This window comes from Eretmochelys imbricata, chromosome 18 (genome assembly GCF_965152235.1).
Source record: "Eretmochelys imbricata isolate rEreImb1 chromosome 18, rEreImb1.hap1, whole genome shotgun sequence".
In the NCBI taxonomy this organism is placed as follows: Eukaryota; Metazoa; Chordata; order Testudines; family Cheloniidae; genus Eretmochelys; species Eretmochelys imbricata.
This window is the reverse complement of record NC_135589.1, coordinates 17,750,925-17,770,102: the sequence shown is the minus strand read 5'-3', so window position 1 is coordinate 17,770,102 and position 19,178 is coordinate 17,750,925. Positions and strand designations below refer to the sequence as shown.

Genomic DNA, 19,178 nt, shown 5'->3' with positions numbered 1-19,178 from the left:
CTTCTTATGGGATTTTTATTATTTCACTGATTTTTTTTTTAAACTATAAATAAAATTTTAACTTTTTAATGGAAACCATCTGCCATTGTGAGATCTAAGTAACCTAAGAAAGGGTTACACAGAAAAGTATCCAATAGAAATCTCTTCAAGGAAAGAGATGTGAAGCATAGAACAATAGAAATGAGCACTGAAGGGATCTTTCATACCATGTAGTTCAACTCCACACTATATTTCCTTGGGACTGTGGGGCTTGCGCGCTAACCGTTTGTGTGTGCATGGGAACCATATAAACCTTCTATCCCTTAAAACTGCAGGTCCAAGAAATCCTAGTCCTTTGAGCTTGAATAAGTTCTGATTGTTGGGATACTTTTTCCAGTGGCAGTGTGATTTTCTGTCTCCTCTTTACTGCAACTGTTGGGAGGAAACGGAATGCACAAAATCTTTTAGAAAAAAGGGTAAAGTGAACTCAGGACGAGGAAAAAGATGAAGGTAGGAAAAGCCGCAGCTGCAACAACTGTATTGGGCAAAAATCCCCATTGAATAGGGCACTGCTGCTGCTTACCCAGCAGTAAGCATTTCCAGTACCCGTCTAGTAGCTGCTTGTTTGGGAACTGAAGCCCTACACACTGGTAATGATTGAACTAGCAGAACAATGCACAGGACCAAGACTAAAAGGGAGGGGAAGCCACACCAGTCTCAAAAGTAAGTAGTTCATTGTGACATAGTTAGCAAATGCGTGTTTATTGCAGAAAAATATCTTCTTTGTGGGGGAAGCTGCAGTGCCAAGAAATAAACCTATAGGGGAAAACATCCTCTGTTTCTATATGAATGAACCACTGCTCTGTGGGGACTAATGTATGATTGCACTGCTCTGGAAAGCTGTTTACCGCTACTTAAATGCCTAGCACAAAGGGAAGCAGCCCTGGCTTAATCAGTTAAAAATTCTTCATTTTGGAATGCAGGTCATCTTTCCCATTTCATGTTTTTCCTTTAGCCATCACCAGCTTTCAGACTTATGAGCTCAGCCTTTCGTTAGAGGGGAATGGTCTTTGTAGATGGGGTTCAGGCTGCACTATAATTGCCAGATTAAAGTGTCGCAAAATCATTTTAGCATTTTCTAGTACCATTTAAGCTGAGAGGTGACGAGGCCCCTTGGCAGGTAGGGTGGATGTTATGCCTTTCCCACTTCTATTCTTGTTCTCTAGGGAGGGTTTATTTTGATCTAGTTTCTGGAATTACTGCAGAGACCAGTTCCGCTGGTATTTCACTCCTGGGACTCACTCTCAGGTGAAGGAATGCAGGTACAAAGGGGGGCGGGAGGGAAGAGTGATGTGTAAACTTGTATTTCCGATGCTGTCCTCTGTTCTGACAAAGGTGTTTGGCTGGGCCCTGGGGCTGGTTTGTTTGTTTTTTGTTTGTTTGTTTGTTTGTTTTTGTCCCTCCTAGCCCTATTCTCACTGGTGAAGTTTTGTTCTTAAGCTCCCTACTGACTGGAACTAGTGACTAGTCTGACTTGTACTAGAAGAAGCAAAGAGGCTCAGCTGCGGTTGGAAGTGAGTGGTAGTTTTAACACAAACCTACCAAGCCAGGGAATTCTGCACCAACTTTTGGCATTTAGTATCAGGTTTTTTTAAACTGTTTTCTATGGGATTTTTTTTTTTTTTTTTTGCCTGAGTTGTAGAAGGCTCAGTTAAGCCTTCCCCTGCCCTGGTAGTGGGGTGAGGAGCCTTCAGAGACCAGCTTGAAAGAGTAGAAAGAGAAAATCAAGATCCAACCGAATAGCTGGAATCTGGCTCCGAACAGCTGCACCTAGCTTTGCAAAAACCACTCCTGTTTTGCCAGTCTTGATGGTACTGGATGAACTAGGGCTGCCAAAAGAGGAGTTGTACTTCAGATTTGCAGCTCCCATTGGCTTCAGTTGGAGTTGTCCCTGGTTCAGCACATCTGCAAACTGGCACAGAAGTCCTGGTGTTTGGTAACAGGAGTTCATGAGTATATGGAACACTCTTCTGCTGGCTGAAGCAATTTGTGAAGTTTGCTGTACAAAACACCCCTAACACAAGAAGTTACTTGTTTGATTCCAGCCCAAATGGAAACTTAATGACTGAGTTAAGGCTGCTGTAAAAGACATTTAATGAGGGGAAATGCTGATGATATAGACCCTGAACTGCACCTGGTACCTCAGTGTGGTTGGGATTGCCTTTCTCAGATCACATGCAGCTGACTTGCTGACAAGTAGCCTTCTTGATCAACTTACATTCCTCCCTGCTGGAGATTAAATGGTATAGGGACACACCACATCACTGACTCCACTTAGCTGCAGACATAACAGAGCAAGGGCCTGTTCTTATTGTCGTACATTGGAAGTCTTTGGCTGTAGACCTCAAAAGAAATAGGAGTAGGCCCCATATGCTTTCCAGCCTGGGGTCCATCTTGGCAGTTTACTTTTTTCAGAGTAGCAACTGTGTTAGTCTGTATCCGCAAAAAGAACAGGAGTCCTTGTGGCACCTTAGAGCCTAACCAATTTATTTGAGCATAAGCTTTCATGGGCTACAGCCCACTTCATCAGTTGCATGCAGTGGAAAATACAGTAGAACAATTTTATATACACAGAGAACATGAAACAATGGGTACCAGCCAGAGAGAAAAAAAACCTTTTGAAGTGATAATCAAGATGGGCCATTTCCAGCAGTTGACAAGAACGTGTGAGGAACAGTGGGGGGTAGGGGAGACTAAACATGGGGAAATAGTTTTACTTTGTGTAATGACCCATTCACTCCCAGTCTTTATTCAAGCCTAATTTAATAGTGTCCAGTTTGCAAATTAATTCCAATTCAGCAATCTCTCTTTGGAGTTTACAACAAAAAAAACTTCAAAAATAATATTGCACCTTTTAGGTCTGTAATCGAGTGACCAGTTACTGTTTGCCATCTTGGCTGTGCCTGCACTGGTATTTCACCCCCAGTGTAACTTCCTGCTGTTAAGTAAAGTGACATCTGTGAAACCCTAAATGCTGTAGAGCTGTTAAAATGTTTTGGTTGTTTACTTAGTCAGTTTTGCCCTACCTCACATTTTTAAAATAATTAAATGGGGAAAGTCCAGTACAGCTGATCCCAAAGGAGAGGGGGAAAATAGTACTGTGAATTACACCTAGCTCTTTCATCACACTTTTTATCAGTAGGTCTCAAACTTTTACTCATCTGGAAGATAAGGATACCAGCACGTACCTCCCTTGTAAACTGATCTACAAGGACTTGTCCAAGGTCACCCAGCAGGCCAGGGACAGAGTTGAAAATCAACACAGGTCTCCTGAGTCCAAGGCTATTGTGCGTGACTACGTTGATAGAACAAGATTCTTAAACATCCTCCTTGCCAGCCAATTGATTTTGAGACTCCTCAACAGGTTCCCGCAATGCTAAACCCTTCTCACTTGTGTTGACTAGTGATTTCCTAGCCAGCCTGGTAATTGGCCTGTGCAACTTGTCTTTTGCTCAGTGGATTAGTTTAGCAGGCTGGCCTGTCTGGGAAGTGTGGTCTAGCAAACAGAGCATTGGACTAGGAAGTCAGGGAACCTGGATTGTATTACTGGCCTGCTGGGTGACATTGGGCAAGTCACTTCATCTTAGATCCTCCTTTCATTTTGATGGGAGTGAGGTGCCTAAAATACCTTTGAGGATCTGAGCTGCCATCTCCCTGTGCCTCCATTTCCTCATCTGTAAAATGGGAATGATACTGACCTCTTTGTAAAGTGCTTTGAGCTCTACTGATGAAAAGTGTTAGATAAGAGCTAGGTATTATTAAAATAACAGCAGGTAGGGCTCACAGCCCAGTCTTATCTTCCCCAAGCTTGCCATCCTCTTTGGTGAGAGATCTTGCACAAGCAATCTCCAAGGTCTACACCCTCAAGCCTGGCAGCAGGCCCTTTCTGCAAATGATGTGCAGGAAGCTCCTGCTGGGGGTGCTAAATTAGCAACTTAAATATCATAGCTGTGCTCTGATTAGGAAACTGGTGCTCTCTAGGGGTTGCCCACATTTTTGCCAGTACAATGAGTATCATATCTTCCCTGCCAGTGCTAGCATATTTTGTACTGGAACTTGATACGGAATTCAGTGTTCATGCTCACTCTAACTTGCCAGTATGGTTTCTGACACGTAGTGCTATTTTTGCAGAAAGCTACATGAGTTCTGAAATGCTGCACAAGTTAATCCTGCCTCTTTCACAACCTATCTGCAACACAGCCTCCTCTATCTACAAAGACTCCTGCTGTTTCGCTTACATACATTCCCCTCTTAAACAGAGCTAAGGTAATGATCCCAAACACTGCACTTTGCAACGATACTGTAGTTGACTTTCAGAGTTTTCCTGTTGTACAGAGTGATTGGTTAGTCTCTAAGGTGCCACAAGTACTCCTTTTCTTTTTGCGAATACAGACTAACACGGCTGTTACTCTGAAATCAATCTAATAGGATGCAGTTACCGGGAAACTCCTTACTTCAAAGCACTGAGATTCAAAACTAAGTTAAGTACTGAGTAGAGCTGGTTTGACAATACCCCTCCCCTGCCCTCCAAATTTGGGGATTTTCAGGTTTTGTTTTTTTACAAACAAATTGGAAAATTTCAAAAGAGATGGAAATTTTCAGCACATTGGTTTGTTGAGGAAAATGGCCATTTTCCATCCAATTTTTCAAATGAAATTTTTTTACTCTCAGTACAGTTACTGGTTGTGTTTGTACTCTACTTGTATCCAGACAGCCCAAGCTAAAATTCTCAAAGTTCCGTACTGGGATTAGTGTAACACCTGATGGAGTCTCTGTGGTGTGTCTCTTTTGCCTATCCCAGAGTCCCGATGAGGTACATGGATATGATGAGATGGGCCCAGGACGTTACACGATGAATTGCAATGTGCTAATTGTAATTCTGGTCATTGTGAAATTGTCCTAATTAAAACCAGATTTTAGTGTAAGGAGAGAGGGGGTATATCTCCATCTTCCACCACTTGTTACTCACTTTGGCTTCTGTGGATCTGCCTCATAGAGATGTTGCAAGGATAAATACAGTAGTGACTGAGAGTGCTCAGGTTCTATGGGCATAGGCCATAGAACTGCCTGAGGTAGGTCAGGCAGGGCACCCTGCCCCACTGTTCCTCAAGACTGATTTGGAGGGTGGTGCTTTCAGGTGTATTAAGTCTCTACAGCCATTTGAGTCCCAGATATCGCCGCTGAGACTTGCCAAAACAGGCTGGAGGTTTGTTGATATGGAGGCTACCACCTGGACTAAGGCCCTGATTCTGCAAAGCACTGTATGCAAATGAACCCCTGCACCTGACCAGAGACCTGCTGAAGGCTGTGGGACTCTGTGCAGATGCTGGGGCCTGCTCACATTGTAGGACTGATGCCTACAGCTCACTGCTCAACTCATTTCACATTCTAGCTCCTATTCCCATGTGATCAAGTGGGGAGTGCAGCTCCCCCTCCCCGCCACAGATCCCCCAGCCTCCTTGGCTGGCGAGGTGAGAGCTCTCCCTGCTTCTTCAATCTGCTGCCCATTGCCAAGGTACAAAGGGCTAGCTAGATACTCCCTACCACCCCCCAGGACAACTTGTGCTTGTTTATGGTACGGACTGGCACCATCTGAATAATGAAACCATGTCAGGAACCCTCCCAACAACCCTGTGAAGTAGGCAATAAAATTATTCCCAAAAGAGCCAGTAGCCTGCATTGCATAGAAGGCTTTATTAGCAAACAAGTGCTGGGAAGTTACCACCAGTGAAGGTTTGTGGCCATGATGGGAAGAAATATTAAACCTGCTCTCAATTATCTTATAATTGGTCTGGTGGGGAGGCTGGTGGTTTCCAGGAAGCTGGGGGATTTCCCCAGGGCAGCTTAGGGAAAGAATTACCCCCTGGTGAACTGTGCTTGTTCAAAATCAACATAAAGATAGATTTGAAAAAATATTTGCTTATTTTACTTAAGAGGTGAGTGAAGGGAGAGCCCTAGAGAGTTAAAAGGAAAGACCAAGCTAGTAAATAAAGATGAGATATTAGGAATCAAAGAGAGAGAGAGAGAATCCTTCATGTTTGGACACAGGGTCTGTTCAGACTAGTAGTGATTGGGACACGGAAAATTTCCTAAGGAGGGGAGATGACCATGGACTCTAGAGGAATGTTTCTGTGATTGCATTGCTGGAACAGAGTGAAGGCCTTTTGTTGCATAAGAAGAGCATATAGGTGCAAGAAATCTAGTGGTACCCTTAGCTGAGCATCAGATGGGTGCTGTGTGAGCTCTTCATGTTGTCTCAGAGCTGGTAGAAACAAGTCACATTTGCTCACTGACCAAAGCAAGTGTGGTGAGCTTGAGGAGTCATTTGAGGACGTGATTCGTGGCTGCTGGAGTAAGACAAGAACTGGTCTGGACAGTGTTTTGTGGATAAAAGCAAAGCCTCTTTGAAATCTATGAATATGTGTACTCTGCCTGCTTGAACTATCCTGTACTGGAGGGTTGTGTGCTATGGAAAATACTATGGACCCATTCATAATTACCCTAGGACAAGAAGGCCCCGATCCCTCACTGAGGCCTCTAGGCATTAGTGCAATGCAAATATATAATAGGCTAAAGAAGACTGTCAATCATATTTTCAATGATGTCTGAGCTTTGTAGATGCCAAAAAAAACCCCTCTCTGTTCAGGTCTCTGAATCAGCATGGAAAGAATGGTTTCTGAAAAGCCACTGGATTGTGTCACTTGCAAACTGAGCTCAGTTTTACTCCTGCCTGTGAGATAGCATTTGTTTAGGCGTGGTCTACATAAGAGAGTTGAGATTGTTTAACTTAAATCAGTTTAAAAATTGGACTCTCTTATTTTGGTTAAGAGTGGCTCATTGCTGTTTTAGCTTAAGCTGATTCCCAATTTATTTAAGCTACACTGCAATAAATCTGGTTTAAATTGAACTAAGAGTGTCCGCACAGGGGTTTGCACTAGATTAACTAAATCAGTTTAAAATCACATCTTTAGTTAAACCATTGCAACATATATGTTCCTCAAATATAGTCCAAAACCACAACTGCTGCCTTTTGCGTGTTTGTCTTCAGGTGAATATCTTCACTTGACTACAGTACTTCATTTCAATAACCTCTTGATGCAGGAGGAAGAGTCCTAGTTCTTATGCAGAAATAAGCACTATGTTCAGTTCACAGGGTAGCACATGCTTTTGGCCAGAGATCCTATGAGCTTCCCCCTTCCTCCCCACCAGCAAGAGTTGAGTGTTGGGTCTTCTGAATTTAAAAAGCTTTATGGAGCAAGAGGGTACAGATAGGTTAGAAGAAATAACTTCTAGTTCATTCTAAAATATAGGGGCAAACAGCTGGATTTTCAAAGGTATTTGGTATCTAAAGTGGCAGATAGGCACCAAATGGATTTTCAAAAGTGCCATCTGCACCTTTAGGTGCCTAAATATTTTTGAAAATTTGGCCCACAATGAACAGTGCATGTGCCAGGACGGACCAATTCCCTAGTGCTTTCTCCTGATTTAATAGCTTGCTTTAACCCACTTGTACTCTGGAGCACAGACATGCAGTGTTACAAGGATTCCTTCTGCTTTCCCCAAGTCCAATGCCCTTCCCCTTATGTGCTATGCTCTTGGTTCAGAACCAGCTTGCAGCATTACAAACTTTTCCATCTGCTACCCAACCCTGACTGCATCTCTTCACAGGTTTCCTCAATGTTTTTCCAAGCCCACTTGAAACACTGAATTATTGTGAGCTTGAAATTCAGTGCAATGTGACTCATGTTCTCATGCACTCCCTCGGGTAGCTTTATTTAGTCCGCCATGCAGAAGTGAAGTTTAGGCATTTCTAACCAAGGTGTGAACTCTTTTTGAGATGGATAAAAGTAGGTGTGGACCTGGGAGCAATTCTCAGTCCCAGGAGTGATTTATGCAGGAGAAGTGAGAGTCCTGGCAAAGCACATGCATTCCTTTCCTAAGTACACTATGTTCCTTTCACAGGACTCTTTAAAGCCATATTGGAAAAACCTTCTTTATAAAGTTTATTAATAAACATAAATTATGGCTCTTGTACAATTTCCATGGCCCAAAACAGCTTCCTTGAATAACTGAATCTGTCCTGCAAGAGCTTCCACGCCTGCTGTGAGAGGAGTCTCTCAGCTGTGCTCTGGTCTGTAGCTTCCTCCTGCTGTGAATGCCAGGTGAAGTTCCTCAGACTTGGGTAGTGTGTGAGTGGTGTTCAGAGACATCTCCAGATCACAGCATCTTGAGAGGAATTGCAGCCCTTGCAGGTGAAGGTGTCTAGGAAGGATCTTTATAACAAAGGATATGGTTCTTCTGCAGGACTCTACTGAACAAGCTTAAAGGATTCTCCAGTCATCATGGCCACAAACTCTGAGAGGGAGAGAACCATAGACAAGGCAGGATTTATTAGCCTCAACTTGTGCTGTTGGCACAAGCCATAGAGTGGGTTCATCACAGGTTGACAGGGCAAGGAGCACTGCAGGATACTTCTATAACGCTCACTCAGCAAGATGGGCCTGACGCACCACAGGGACAGGAGTTGGATTCTTTTTGGCTAAATGGTGCTTTGTTCATTGAAATCTGAATTTCCAGAGGTTGGGATTTGCTCCAGAAGTTGAAGGGGATCCCCTCTTTTGTCACATCACATGCATCCTTGTTGCCCAGTTCTATGCTCAGACCACGGGGCAAATTCTCTGATGCAGCTCCACTGAAGTCACTAGGGTGATGACAGCAGAGAACAAGCCCTACCGGAATCTTTGCAAATGTAGTAGGTTTTTTAGTGTCATGACACAATCATTAGTTCAGAGCAAAGATGAAGGTCTCATCCAAAGGCCATTGGAGTCTATGGGAGTCTTTAAATTGCCTTGGGTAAATTTTTTTTAATTGGCTTTATTGGCTAAGTGCAGTGGGAGGGCTGCCTCTGATACTGTAATATTTTCCCTTCCAGTTAAAGAATGGCATGAGCAATTTCTTTTGCACATCTCACAAGAATCTCGCCTCCCTCTTTCAGTGGGAATTTGCCTGCTCAGCTCTCACCTGAAGAGAATTGTTAGTGTGAAACTGACAGAACCTTAGTTACATGGCACCTCAAATGAAATGCCGGAGCATTCAAAAATAAACCAGCAGCAATGCAGCCCCGATGGCTTCATTTTCACCCCTCTGGCTCTTTAGTGAGAAAATGGCTTGTGCCAAGCTGGTGCTGTCAGGCTGTCAAGGCAAGTTCTGCTATGCTGTAACAAACTTTGAGGAGCTAATTAAGCTGTCAGCCATTGTTAGAGATAAGCCTCTCACCCCTGCTTTGCCTCTGCTTCTTCCAGACAAAGCGCTCCCCCAGCACTGGCAACATACATCTGTGATAAACAGGGAATTTCACATTGTGGCAAACAGAGGTGGAAACCGAACATGTCGACATAAAAAGCAGTTTGAGTTGGGCCTGAATTGCGCTCCTGCATCTGGACTTCCCCAAACCTTAGGGAAGTTCAGACCTGAATCCAAACTTTGCATATTGAGCCCTTCTGCTACCCCCCTTTTTCTTTTGTACATCCGTTTGTGTAGTTGAAGGGCCTCCTTCCCTACCTCCTTCTGCTCCACAATGGCCTGCTTGAGATGGTAGTGAACATACCAGAGATCCGGCAAGAAGACGTCGGAGTAGGAGGAGCAGGATGGCGGTTGTTAGGGCAGGGAGCAGGTGGTTATATTAAAGAGAGGAATGTGGTCCAATGATCTAAACACAGGGCTGAAAGCCAGGAACTCCTAAGCTCTAATCTTGGCTCACTTTCTGGCCTTGGGCACATCACTATGAAGGTATCTATAAAATGGAGGTAATTTGATGTTGGGATTAATTTATATTTGTAGAACATCCCAAGGATGAAAAGGAATGTAAACCCTCATGCTTAACAGCCCAAGCCAACCTCTAACTAATGAGAGGTTTGAGAAGGCACTCCCTCGATGGGCAGATTATTGAACTATGGGATTTCTCTAAAGCAGCTGGGGCCAGCCATTGACAGAAAGGATAATGGACAAGATGAACCACATGTCTGAGCTGGTGCAGCTGTACCTGTGTTTCTAAAGAGCTACCCAGTATAAGGACTCAGTATTATTAGGGCATATTCATTCATGAAACCAAATTTCTGTTCATCTTCTAATGAAGAACAGAGAAATATTAAATTTCTGAAAGCAATACTGTATTAATAAAAAGACGGTGTAGTGAGACATCCAAAATCTCTGTAACAAATCCAAAGTCTTTCCAGGAAGTCTGACTAATGTATCAATAATGGGTTGGTATTGTGATCTCTTTCTGCTGTATGATTCTACTGCCTTCTGCTGAAAGGTCAGATAAAATGCATTGTGGTTGCATTAAACTCTACCACTCATTGACCAGTCTTTTAATGTCAATCCAAACCATGAACAGATATTATTCCAATGCTTTCCGATTGCATTGGGAATGGCAGCAGATTTCTGTGAAGGTTGAAGATTGAAGGCACAGAAATTTTTTTGAGCAAGGGGTTGGACTAGATGACCTCCTGTGGTCCCTTCTAACCCTGATACTCTATGATTCTAAATAAAAAATGGTTTCACACAGACCATAAATGTCATATAGATAAATTATTTTGGAGGAGCAGATAAATCCTCTTGAATTCTGCTATATAAATCACATCGCTGACAAATGAATGTTCATGTACTTTAGTCCCCATTTTTCTTGTTACAGGAAGAACTACTTAACTGGAGAGTTTGGTTTCCTTAATCAATATTTTAAAGTTAATTTAGTGCTGGTGAAAGGTGCTAGATTATCAGTCCTGAAGTCACATCTATTTAGAACTCGCAACACACACAGAGGCCATACTTTTCAAGCATGACTAGTAATTTTAGAATCCTAGCTTGAAACACCTTAAAGGAGCCTGATTTTCAGACAGTGCTGAACACCCGGCCTCTGAAAATCAAGCCCCTTTAACGTGTCTCAAGTTGGGTACCCAAAACTGAGGCAATCATAATCACTGGTCACTTTTTAAAAGTCTTGTTAAATCCACTTCACAAACATTCTCTAATTAACCTTCACAAACCCTCCTAAGAGATAAGAAAATATTTTCCTCACTTGGGTGGGCGAAGGAGGGAAGAGGAAGAGGGGGAGGGAGGGCCACACAAAGTCATGGGGATTCAGGCACAAAGAGGTTAAGTGAATTTCCCAAGGTCACAGAGGGAGTCGGTGTCAAAGCCAGCATTAGAACTCAGCCCTATGTCCTAGACAACACATCCCTCTCACAGTTGCATGACACTGTCTGTGTGGAATACACCCACCTAGTCAAAATGGGTGACTCCCTTGGGCAAAGCTTCTGAGTAAGGCAAGATGGATCCAAGACTGATGACTACAGGCTATTCAGAATAATCTTCCCAGTGCACCTTTCATTTGCTAAAGAGTCTTGTGTATGGATACTATACCTTCATAATCAATTGTTCCATCTCCATCCTTATCAGCTTCTTTCATCATCAGTTCAGCCTCCTGTTCATTTAGTGGTTCTCCAGCATTCATCAGTACATACCTAAAAATACAGACCAAATCTGGCAATACTTTGCCCTTCATAGGTAAATTTCAAACCACTTTGCAAACATGAACTTCTTCCTGTCAACTCTCAAAGGCAGGTATTTAGGTGCATTTTACAAGTGGGGAAATTGAGGCATGGAGTGGATATGTCACTTGGCCAAGGTCAAACATGACCTAATTTTCAGAAGTTGTGAGCACCTACAACTCCAATTAAAGTGAATGGGAGCGGCAAGTGATCAGCACCTTTGAAAATCTCAGTCACAGCATATCAATGGTAAAACAAGTAATTAAACCCAGAAGTCCTGATTCCCAGTCCCCTACTTTAACCATTAGCCCACACTTATGGTGTACTCTGTTCATATTCTAATGGAAAACCTGCATAGAATTATGGCAATAAACATTCAAGTGACCACACACAGTATCACACAAGTGAGAGATGGTAAGGCCCTATTAAGTGATCTGGATTAAGATTGTTCCTTACAGTGTCTATTCTAGTGCATTGTCTATTTCCAACCCCAACACAAACAGAAACTTGAGATGTTGTGATCCCACTTAGTGAAGAAAAATAGTTCTTGAAATCTCGTCCATGAGTCTCAGAATTCTGATCCTAAATAAAGCCTGGACTGGCCAATCACAAACTCTCAGATACAGAATTAATCCTGTGTGTATCTGTAGACATGGGCATAGAACAGCTAACACCAGCTTTCAGCATGAAAGGAAACCTAATTCACCAAGGCATGATACTTCCATACAGATCTTTAGTCGATGTAAGAAAACACACATTTATCCAAGTGTCCCTGGGGCTGTTGCAGCTTTGTAAGGATTGTAGTATCTTGTACGTGTCAGGACACAAAAGCGTGCTGGATATTATTGCCCCGACCCATCTTGCTATGTTCTGCTTGCTGAGTTGTAATGCACACAGGCAATCATGCCTGCCATGTGCTTGGTGCGTAATTCAAAGTCAGCGAGGCAATTTCCATCATCAGAGCACATTGATGATCCACAGACCAAAGCAGTCAGAGAAGCTCACTGTCATGAAAAGAAAAGGAGTACTTGTGGCACCTTAGAGACTAACCAATTTATTTGAGCATAAGCTTTCGTGAGCTACAGCTCACTTCATCGGATGCATACTGTGGAAAATACAGAAGATGTTCTTATATATACAAACCATGAAAGATCTTCAAAGCAGTGTTCCTGTCCTTGGGGGAAAGGTGAGGGGAATAAGGGCACCAGCACTGTTCACTCTTGAGTTGAAATAATGTCAAGGTAATATTTAAAGTTTTTTTTTCTTTTGTTGAAACATCATGTGAGTTGGGAAAATAGAAATCATTAGAACAGCACAGGCTGGGGCCTGAAGCCATTTCCCAAGGAGTTCAAGGTCAGATTTCCAAGTGGTCAGCACCCTCTTGGGGCCAGATTTTCAAAAGAACCCAGCACAAAAAATGCAACCAACCTGGTGAGAACTTTTGAAAATCTGACCTTTAGTGTGAAAATGAGAAACAACTGGGTGCTGAGCACTTTCTGGCCTTGTTGGCCAAGTCATTGATTGTCCTAGCTCTATGCCCATGAAAGGGTAGAACAGTCAGAACAATCTTGCTTTTCCAGCGGAATTATGGCTAATGTATTCATTTCCTTTTGAATGGCTAGCAATGAAGGTTTCTTTTAGGATTCTACAGGAGCCTGAAGCCTGCACTAGCTCTCTTGGAACTTACTGTAGCACAAACTGCATAGCTCCTCTGATTCTGCCAGCTTTGGTAGCTTGAAGCTTTGAGGCAAATCCCAGGCTTTTTAAATTAAAGAATGTTTGTTTTCTTTCCTTATCAAGGACAAGTTCTGAGGATGTTAAACAATCTGGAACCTTGTGTCTGAATGATAAACACAAACATTTCCCAGCTGCATGCCTCCTTTTTTACACATTTATGAACAGGAGCTTGATTAATACTCATTAACCAGAGGAATATTTGCCTATGATATGACCTTGAGTTAGCTAAATGCATTAATCTTTTCCAGCCTAATAGACATCTTTTTCATATCCATATGGAAATCTAGGTTAATTTCAAAGTGAAGAGTAGAAACATTTGCTACTTTTATAAAGTGATCTTTTAATTTTTTTCGTTTCTTTTTATCCTTTTTTTCTTTTATTGTTGCCTTTTTCTTTTGTTCTTACTGTGTTGGTAAATTCTTAGTTTTGTTTGTTGTTGATAATACAAAGAGCAAGAAACTCAGCTGGTGAAATCAGCATAACTTCAATGGAGAGATGTCATTTTATGCCTTCTGAAGACATAGTCTAGAGACTCTTCATTCGTATTAGAGCTGAGCAAATGACTTATTTGGCTAATTTCTTTTCACAAATTGTCTGCTAATGGCTTAAAGATTTTTCTTCAATATGCTAGTTATTTTAAATGACTAACAGAATAATTTCTGTGAATGATTCTTGGTTCCTAGTTTGCTCATTTACTATTCAATCTTTGAGATGTGTTGAATGGTTTGATCGGTCACATGGTATCTTTGTTTTATGCATGGTAGCTAAGGTTTCCAATATGATTTTACAATTTCAGAAAATAGTCTCTCCACATCTGACTTAAATTCACTATTTCTGCCAATATTCTTACCAGTAAACTTGTTTGCTAACATAGTCTCTGAAAGATAACAAAAAGTCATGCAAACATAGAATAAACATGTTAATCTAAAAATCTGAATGAAGATTCATGAGAATTTTTTCTTTTCATTATTCACCAGCTCTGATTGCTATTTCAGTTGATCATGTGTTCTTTGGAATGTAACTTTCATAGATCTGTATGTCAGTGTAATTCAGACATATGGACCTTGATCTTTTGGAAACACTGAACATTCAAGGAAAAAATCCTGTCTGGAACATCTCAACTGGACAGTAAAATAACATCAAGATAAATCCAATTTTCGGGGTCTAAATCAGTCAGTTTGTCAATCTGGAGTCCAGTGGCAAACTCAGATATTGACTGGGTGTTGAGATCCCAGTACCTGTTCTGCCTTTCCAAAGCTTCAGCATTCCTCTTCCTACTTTAAAGGCGTGGTCTGTTCCTGACTTGTAATTCAATGGGAGTTGGGTATGTTCAGCATCATGCAGAATCAGGCCCATATTTTCATACCTTCAGGAAGTCTGCTACTTACTTGAGTGTATTCCAATCAATGTAGCCTTTGTGTTCCTTATCAAAGACCTTGAATGCTGCCCTCAGCTCTTCATCCTGGTTTTTAGCCTTTTCATGATAAATGCCCATCAAAACCAGAAAACTGTCGCAGTTGAAGGTGCCCTTATCTAAAAGAACAACAAAGCACTAGGGTACATTAACATGCTAGTCATTGAGAAGCAGTCTAGTTAGGGTCTATCCTGCCTTGTAGATTCCTCTTGTGAACCACAGAACCTGGGCAGCTCAACACACTGGTTTCAGGGTAGGAAATATAGTAAAAGATAGGACCGGGGGAGGTTCTTACTGTCTTTGTCCACCTCCTTTGCCATTGTCACCAGCTCTCTCTTGGTCGGGTTGATTCCCATCAAGCTCATAAGCTTCTCCAGTTCATCTGTTTTCACTAGCCCGTTGCCCTCTTCATCAAACATCTCGAAGACGCCTTTGTACTCTGTTATCTGCTCTGGTGTCAGTGTCTCAGCCTGTGTGGAAAGGAATAAATCAAAAGGTCTGTGCCAGCTTCCAATAATTTTCTAGTTAGATGTACTCAGTAATGTGCAGGAGGAAACACAACCAGCAGGGTCATCAGGCAAGGGGCTAAGCTAAAAGCACAGAACACAGAGTATGTGCAAGAGAGTAATCTAACTAATGTGATTCTTATGGTCTGCTATCTCATGAAGCACCAGTGACAGGAAAAATACATTATTCTATACATCATTTGAAAGCTGGGACTCTTGAAATGGTTACTAGTCCCTCAGACCAGCCAAAAATGTGGGCCATCAGAGACCATTTACCAAACAGGACAGCTTGCTTTCCAGTATACAAAGAATTTTCATGTTTCAGAGTAGCAGCCGCAGAGTAGTAGTCTGTATCCGCAAAAAGAAAAGGAGGACTTGTGGCACCTGAGAGACTAACCAATTTATTTGAGCATGAACTTTCGTGAGCTACAGCTCACTTCATCGGATGCATACTGTGGAAAATGTAGAAGATGCATCCGATGAAGTGAGCTGTAGCTCACGAAAGCTCATGCTCAAATAAATTGGTTAGTCTCTCAGGTGCCACAAGTCCTCCTTTTTTAAAGAATTTCATGTTACTCCACTCCTGAACCATGACCTAAGTGAGGAGTGGGAGTCTGAGTGCCAAGTGCTGTTAATGATTAGAACAGGGAGTGGGGAGTGTTAGGATGGGGTTAAAGTTAGCTGGTCTTTTGAGAATAAGAACATGACTGATGGTCTTTTCTGCTGAGGCCAGCCTGGTAGCTGTAGGAGGTGTCTGGTAGCTGTCTACAAGGTGTTCAAGTATTTGTTTTTTAAATGGTAGGCCCAGAGTCTTCAAAGGAGCCATGATGGGAGAAAGATCTGACATGGCTTTTAAAAGACTATTCTCTGACATACGTTACAGTAAGAGCTGCCCAGAGACCTGCGCTAAAAATTTGAAAATGAAGATCTCCCTGCCAACTAACAGAGTGGAGACTGGAGTCTCTGCTACAGATTTGTGGCATTTGATCAGTTCATGCATCCGGCTCCCCGGAGAAGTGTTGGGTCTATATTTAACTTGCTCATAGTTGACTGGGGGGGAAAGGGGAGGTAAGCAGGGAACACTTACTGAGTCTGCTCCTTCTCTCTCTTTACCATCCCCCCCCCCCCCCCACAGTACAGAGAGTTGTTTGTTCCACCCCCAGGCCAGTGGTACGGCAGACATGTTGTTATCCACGCAGCCTTTCTATCAGAATAGCACCTAGGGGGATATATACATCCTCTCTAAAGGAAGGCTGGAAATTGGTCTTGCACCATATCCAGGGTGGTTCAGATGCAGGCTCCATTTGATCCAAACAGCCAGTGCTTTATTCCCTATCATAGTGAAGTACCCAAGGCCACTTCCCAAAGCCAGCACTGCATTCTCTATTACCCTGAAGTACCTGGGATTAGTGCCCAGTCCCACGTATTTCCCGACTGTATTGAATTTTTCTGATTCATGGTAGCCCACCTTCAGTCACTGCAACCAGCAAGCCATTTAAATAGTTTGTGGACCTAAAAGCAACACCATATCCTCCTCACTGACAGAGATTGTCAATTACAAGGTAATAAGCTTTCCACTTGCTATAGCAGCCCAGCCTGGGAAGTTATTTTTCTGAGTTCTGTGTAACAGAGAGGTTGAGTGAATGTTGTCTTGTTTCTCTAAAGTAGCTGGCCTCAGAGACGACAACATCCTGCCACCTACTCATAGTTAAAGACAGTATTACTATAGCTCAAAGGGTAGCAATTGGTGTGGTAGGTCACAGGTTCAAACCCTGCTGATGACCATGTTATGTAGCCATGGTCTATTGCATGACCCAGCAGATACCCTTCCTACTACATATCAGCCATATCAGATCAACTAGTAATCTGTCTCGTTTGTATCTCTAACAGTGGCCTCAATCAGATGCTTGAGAGGAAGGTGCTAGAGTCCTCTTAGTGAACAATAAAGAACAGGTGGTCCACAGGTGAAATTTCATCCTCATTCCCCTCAGTTGGAGGTTAACTTGTGCCCTGAAGCATAAGAATTAAATATCATTTAGATATGACCATCCTGGTTTGATATGTGATGTAACTGTTGTGTTCTTGTTATCCAGATAAATGGCTAATCTTCTTTTGACTCCTCCTAAGCTTCCTGCCTCAGGGATGTCTTGTGGCAGTGAATTCCACAGGGTGATTGTGATGTGTACCCCAAAAAAAGGGATTTCCTTTATCAGGTTTAAGTGTTTTGCCTCTCAATTTTATTGAAATTCCCTTGTTCTTGTACTGAGAGAGGGTGGATAGAAACTGTCTCACCAATTCACCTTTGCTATTCATTTCTTTTTGTACCTCTACCATGCCTACTCCTTTGTTAAGCACTGTATAAGAGCTAAGTATTATTAATTATTATTCATCTCCTCTCTAAACAGTCTTAGTCTGCATAGTCTCTGTTCACAGGGACATCCTTCCAGGCCTCCCATTTCTATCACCCATCTCTGAAAGAAGAAGCAAAAGTGTTCTGTTTCTAGAGATAGTGTGAACAGAACTGAATTAGAAAATGGCATGGTGATATTTTAAGCATCTTCCATCCCATTCTTTAAACATTGTCACATTATGTTTGCTTTTTTAACTGCCACTGAGCAGCTGTTCTCAGCTGAGCTGCCAACAGTAAACCAACCAATTTATTTGAGCATAAGCTGTAGCTCACGAAAGCTTATGCTCAAATAAATTGGTTAGTCTCTAAGGTGCCACAAGTACTCCTTTTCTTTTTGTGAATACAGACTAACACGGCTGCTACTCTGAAACCAACAGTAAACCCAGATCTTTCTCCCTGAGTAGTTAGTTAATTTAAAAAACAGCAGTGTATATGGGTGGTTCAAATTATTCCTTATTACTTCATTTGTCAACATTAGAGCTTGTAGAAAAACAGAAAAAATTGTGAATTATTTTTAATTTTTTGTGTGAGAACTTTTGAATTAAAAGATAAAGAGCCTATAATATAAAGTCATTAAAAAGAGGAATTTTTCTGTCAAAAACTTTCATTAAAAATTGGAATATTTTCAAGCAGCTCTAATCAACATTAAATTATCTAACCCCCCCCCCCAAAAAAAAAACCCCACAAAAAACGAGTACTTGTGGCACCTTAGAGACTAATAAATTTATTTGAGCATAAGCTTTCGTGGGCTAGAACCCACTTCATCGGCTTATGCTCAAATAAATTTGTTAGTCTTTAAGGTGCCAAAAGGACTCCTCGTTCTTTTTGCTGATACAGACTAACATAGCTGCCCCTCTGAAACCTATTAAATTCTCTGTGCCATCATGCTGCGCATTTACCTAGTTTTGAGTTCTGATGATCCTGATGAGGTCATAGAACATGGGCAGGTAGGCATTTTGAACATTTTACCCACATGCTCATATGTTCTAGAAGACACGACAGCATACAAGTAAGAGTTGAAGTTTAAGGGGGAACCTGAGAGGTTATAAGGAAGATTTTGGAAGACAAGGTTACAGAGAGAGGCTATGAGGAAAATTTGCCAATAGCCAAAGTCTCAATTTCAAAAGCAATTTCAAAAGCCCACCTTGATTATCACTACAAAAGGTTTCTCCTCCCTCTTCCGCCCCCATTGCCCCCCCCCCCCCCCGCTCTCCTGCTTAATAGCTCACCTTAAGTGATCACTCTCGTTACAGTGTGTATGGTAACACCCATTGTTTCATGTTCTCTATGTATAAAAATCTCCCCGCTGTATTTTCCACTGAATGCATCCGATGAAGTGAGCTGTAGCTCACGAAAGCTTATGCTCAAATAAATTTGTTAGTCTCTAAGGTGCCACAAGTACTCCTTTTCTTTTTAAAAGCAACTGAGGCACTCAGCCTAAATGCCATTGATGGGACTTAGGCTCCTAACTGGTGAACTCACTTTTGAAAATGAGATGTAAGAGCTGAAATCACTTGAAAATT

General features: G+C 42.1%; 1 protein-coding gene across 4 annotated transcripts in view; it reads right to left on the bottom strand.

The window, feature by feature from the left end:
• Positions 1-8,028: 8,028 nt before the first annotated feature.
• The window catches only part of CALML6 (calmodulin like 6), a 61,499-nt gene continuing 50,349 nt past the window's right edge, over positions 8,029-19,178 (bottom strand). For 3 of the 4 annotated variants that reach the window (XM_077837520.1, XM_077837519.1, XM_077837522.1), the window contains 4 exons: positions 15,035-15,209; positions 14,714-14,858; positions 11,461-11,561; positions 8,029-8,394 (listed from right to left, as the gene is read on the bottom strand). In XM_077837520.1, the coding sequence (XP_077693646.1) occupies positions 8,348-8,394; positions 11,461-11,561; positions 14,714-14,858; positions 15,035-15,158 (417 nt within the window). In that variant the 5' untranslated portion in view covers positions 15,159-15,209 and the 3' untranslated portion in view covers positions 8,029-8,347. The remainder of the gene's footprint in view (positions 8,395-11,460; positions 11,562-14,713; positions 14,859-15,034; positions 15,210-19,178) is intronic. The other variant, XM_077837521.1, reaches the window with a different exon arrangement.